General features: G+C 33.0%; 1 protein-coding gene across 1 annotated transcript in view; it reads left to right on the top strand.

Moving 5' to 3' along the window:
* The window catches only part of LOC105622890 (unconventional myosin-Va), a 24,034-nt gene extending 19,727 nt beyond the window's left edge, over window positions 1-4,307 (top strand). The window contains exons 4-11 of the mRNA XM_012204299.1: window positions 361-554; window positions 657-686; window positions 1,036-1,234; window positions 1,458-1,551; window positions 1,668-1,700; window positions 2,225-2,386; window positions 2,517-3,189; window positions 3,962-4,307. Coding sequence (XP_012059689.1) covers window positions 361-554; window positions 657-686; window positions 1,036-1,234; window positions 1,458-1,551; window positions 1,668-1,700; window positions 2,225-2,386; window positions 2,517-3,189; window positions 3,962-4,307 — 1,731 coding nt within the window. The remainder of the gene's footprint in view (window positions 1-360; window positions 555-656; window positions 687-1,035; window positions 1,235-1,457; window positions 1,552-1,667; window positions 1,701-2,224; window positions 2,387-2,516; window positions 3,190-3,961) is intronic.
* Window positions 4,308-4,355: the final 48 nt, after the last annotated feature.

Raw genomic sequence — 4,355 nt, forward strand, 5'->3', positions numbered from 1 at the left:
TACTCTTCTCTCTCTCTCTCTCTCTCTCTCTCTCTCTCTCTCTCTCTCATTTGATTAAGATAAATCTTTGTAAATATTATTAGGTACTCAAGCAGAATAAGAACTCACGATAACGTCAAAATGACATTAAAATGAATCGGAAAATGGATTAGAAAATGACTTTTAATGATCATTTTGACATCATGACTTGTTATTCTGTTTGAGTACTTAATAATATTTTTGTAAATTTATATAATATTCAAAATTCATACAATTTATATAATTTTCCATTTATTTGTTTAACATTTCATAAATAAAATCACTACTAAATAACTAAAATAACCTGTCTGTAAAACAGTATAATAATGCTGATATAATTATATTGTAGTACAATTTGAGGCACTACAGGAGGAACTGGAAAGGAGAAGAGAGGAGTGTATTCAACTGCATAGTGTGCTAGCTGATCATACATGTAGAATGAAGAACTTAGGTGCCAATTATGGTCGCGATGTGGACATCATAAACGAGGATGGCGAGCTGGTACTTGCCTTCGAGGCGCAGAAAAAGATTAACAGGTAACGCAAAAATATACTGTTAGCTATCGAGTGACTATTGATAAAGTGCCACAAAAACGTCTAACAGTCTTTTGTCGTTTGTGCATGCACTTCGATTTTCAGTAAACTTAAGACAAAGGCATCGAGAGGAGAGTGAGTTGAGCAGATTCACGAGCAGATTCACCCGTTCGAATGTTATTGAACTGTTCAATCAGAAAAAAAAGATTTTATAATTTCGTTATCATAAATATCTTGAAGCATTTCAAATTAGTTTTTTTTTATTACATTAGCGAAATTAATATTATGAGTCATGCTAAATTTCATTAATTTGTATGCTGTATATTATTGTTTCTCCAATTACATTTCGATAATTATTTTATAATGGCATGATTTCATATGTTTAGCATGATTCCATTGAACAATTAATGTACGATTGAACAATTCAAGAGATTTTTAAAAATAATTTTCAAAAAGTGAAAAAGTTGATTCCTTTGTTTTTAAGGCAATTGGAAGATGAGCTGCAGGCAAAGGAAAGAAATTGGCGAATGCAAAGAGATGAGTGGCGAAATGAAATAGACAGGTTACAAGAAGAAATCGAGAAGCAACAAAAATTGCTCTCTATTAATTTAAGTAAATCGCCGCAAACTCAAGCGGAGCTTTACATGCAGTACGAAGTGGCTAGATTGACGTCTGAAAATTTGGTAAGAAAGTAATTCTTTTAAATCAAAAATGTTTATTATAAGTAAAATAATTTTTTTAATAAAAAAAAGTTTATTATCAATTTCAAATGATTCTGTTATGCTTTTAAATCTATTTAATTAAATCTATTTATATCTATATTTATTTTTTATCGTAAGAAAATGATATTAATTTCTTACTTATAAATATAAAAATTAATATTTATATTTGTCATTTGTATTAAAGGAACTTCAAGAAAAATACGATAAAATAGCGGAGGAGTGCAGACGTTTCAAAAAACAGTGCAGAATCCTGGCGAAACGACTTAAGGATGCTGGATGTAAGTATAATAAATAATTATATACATATTGTCAGAAATATTTAGAAACTCTATTGTTGTGCAATTAGAATTACGTTATGCATCATAAATTACTTTATTTCTTAATGCTATCAAAGACGAAGGGGAGGAACGTCCTTATATGAGAGGCGGTAAGTGCATGATCATGACAGACATCATTATAGTCATTATTTCAATTAAATTATCCGAATAATTTGTGTAAATAAAAGACAATAAGCTTTTCGATAGAAAGAAAAAAATAAAAATTGTTTCGTAAAATAGATAGTTGCTGTAAAATGGAGTAACTTGTTTCAAAATCGAGGTATGTTTGACCCAAATTTTTACCAATCTTAATAATTTTGTCATCTTACTTGATTTTATTTTGATTTTAAACGTGTTTAGATATTTTTAAAAATTTGAATCAATGCTATTCCAACTAGACAAAAGTTACTTCATTTTATGTAAGTTAAAAATTCAAAATTTTATGAAAAATATAATAAATTATATAGATTATATATAAACTTCATAATTATATATTCATATAAACAATTCGAATCATATAGATTCGAACAATTCGATCACACAAATCATAATTTATCATTGCTTACATATTGTGTCAAACGCAATTTCCTGAAAAGTTCGAGAATATGTCAATACAAACGTCTCAATTTTACAGTGTCTAATGCGGTGGAATACACGAACGGCTGCGTCACCGCTTCTGGTGCTCACGGAGATGGGAGTAACATGCCTATCATTCGCAAAAAGGAGAGAGATTATGAAGGAATGTTCGAATTTAGGAAGGAGGATATCAACGTAATCATACGCCACTTGGTCATTGGTAAGTGTCGGTGTTGTTTCTCACTTAATAAATTCTCTAACGAAGATTATTCGATTATTTTTTTCTATTTCCATTATACATACGACTTTCGAATTCACAAATTTATATCCAATATTTTCGCCTCTTTCAGAGTTAAGACCCCGAATAGCGGTGACATTATTACCGGGCTTGCCGGCCTACATCATCTTCATGTGCATTAGGCACACTGACTGCATCAACGATGACGAAAAAGTGCGGTCGCTGTTAACCGAGTATCTGAATGCCGTTAAACGCGTGTTGAAGAAACGCGACGATTTCGACTCCAGGGTGCTCTGGCTAAGCAACACCCTACGTTTGTTACACAATATGAAGCAATATTCTGGCGACAAGCCGTTCCAAATCGAGAACACGCCTAGGCAGAATGAACAGTGCCTGAGGAACTTTGACCTGAGCGAATACCGCGTTGTATTGAGCAACGTGGCTCTCTGGATTTTCAACAATCTCATCACGAATCTCAAGGAGAGAATTCAGGCCCTTACGGTACCAGCCTTGCTGGAGCACGAGGCGATATCCGTTCCGACCGACAAGACTGGACGACCCAGGTCATCGTCCATGGGCGGTGAGCCAGATTCTACGCAGCAGAAACTAGACAAACTTCTGGGTGAACTGACATCGGTGCATAAAACCCTGCAGTATCACGGCGTGGATCCCGAAGTCGTAATGCAACTATTTAAACAATTGTTTTACTTCATGTGTGCCAGTGCTCTGAACAACCTGTTGCTGAGAAGCGAGCTCTGTCGATGGACAAAGGGTATGCAGATAAGGTAAGATAAACCGTTAATTCTCAATTTCATTAATTCTCAATTTTGTAGTTGTATTATATTATTCCCTTGGCTTTTTCTGATCTCTCTGTTGGAGATAGTGCCAAAATGTTATATGTATCAAGCTTTAGAATCTTTTCAAAGAGCAAAGACTCGTTTATTTTTCACTTTCAATAACGGTAGATTTATTTAGTCAATTGCACATATAAAAACGTAAGGCAGTTAAACGTAAGCAGAAATCGTAACATGAATTCGTTTCTGGCTTTATAGTCTTCTACCAATTAGCCAATTTGATTACTTATTGTCTTTTATTGACTTTTCTTAATTATGGAGCCATTTTTCGGTTCCTTAAACGTGAAAAATATAGGTGCCACTCATCAAGCCAACTACTCAACTTCGCAATTACTTATTTGATAGTATAATTATAGAAATCCGAATAATCGTTTTATAGAAAATAAATTATAAGGAAAAACTTTTTTATAGAAATCTATTACTGTAGACCAATTTAATTACGATAGTAGTTAATTATTATACTTATTTTGAAGACACTGTTATTCAGTGCCTTTAGTACTCTATGTAAGTAATTGATGATTGTCTTTCAATAATAAATGTGTCAATATTAAATTGATCAATATTTGTAGACTTCTGTAAATTTTTCTTCTTTATCAATTTTTCTAAATCAAGACTTCACAATTATTCATTTTTTAATCCTGTGCATTATTACTCGCCTAATAATATTTATAGGAATTATACAATGTTTCGTTTAATATTTAAGGTATAACATGAGCCATTTGGAGCAATGGGGCAGGGACCGACGACTAGAAACCGCGTCGGAAGCTCTACATCCCATCATACAAGCGTCACAGCTTCTGCAGGCTCGCAAGACAGACGAGGACGTTAATTCTGTTTGTGAGATGTGTCACAAATTGACGGCCAATCAAATAGTAAAAATTCTGAATCTATATACACCTGTCGATGATTACGAAAGTCGAGTTCCTGTTTCGTTCATCAAGAAAGTACAAGAAAAACTGAAAGAGCGCGGCGAGAACAACGAACAAGTAAGTTTTCATCATAAGCCGATTGGAAATTATCAACAGATCTGTTTTCTACAGCTAAACTAATATACACTTCTGGAATGAAATTATATACACTTGAAATTATATATATAT

This window comes from Atta cephalotes (genome assembly GCF_000143395.1).
Source record: "Atta cephalotes unplaced genomic scaffold scaffold00049, whole genome shotgun sequence".
Lineage (NCBI taxonomy): Eukaryota > Metazoa > Arthropoda > Insecta > Hymenoptera > Formicidae > Atta > Atta cephalotes.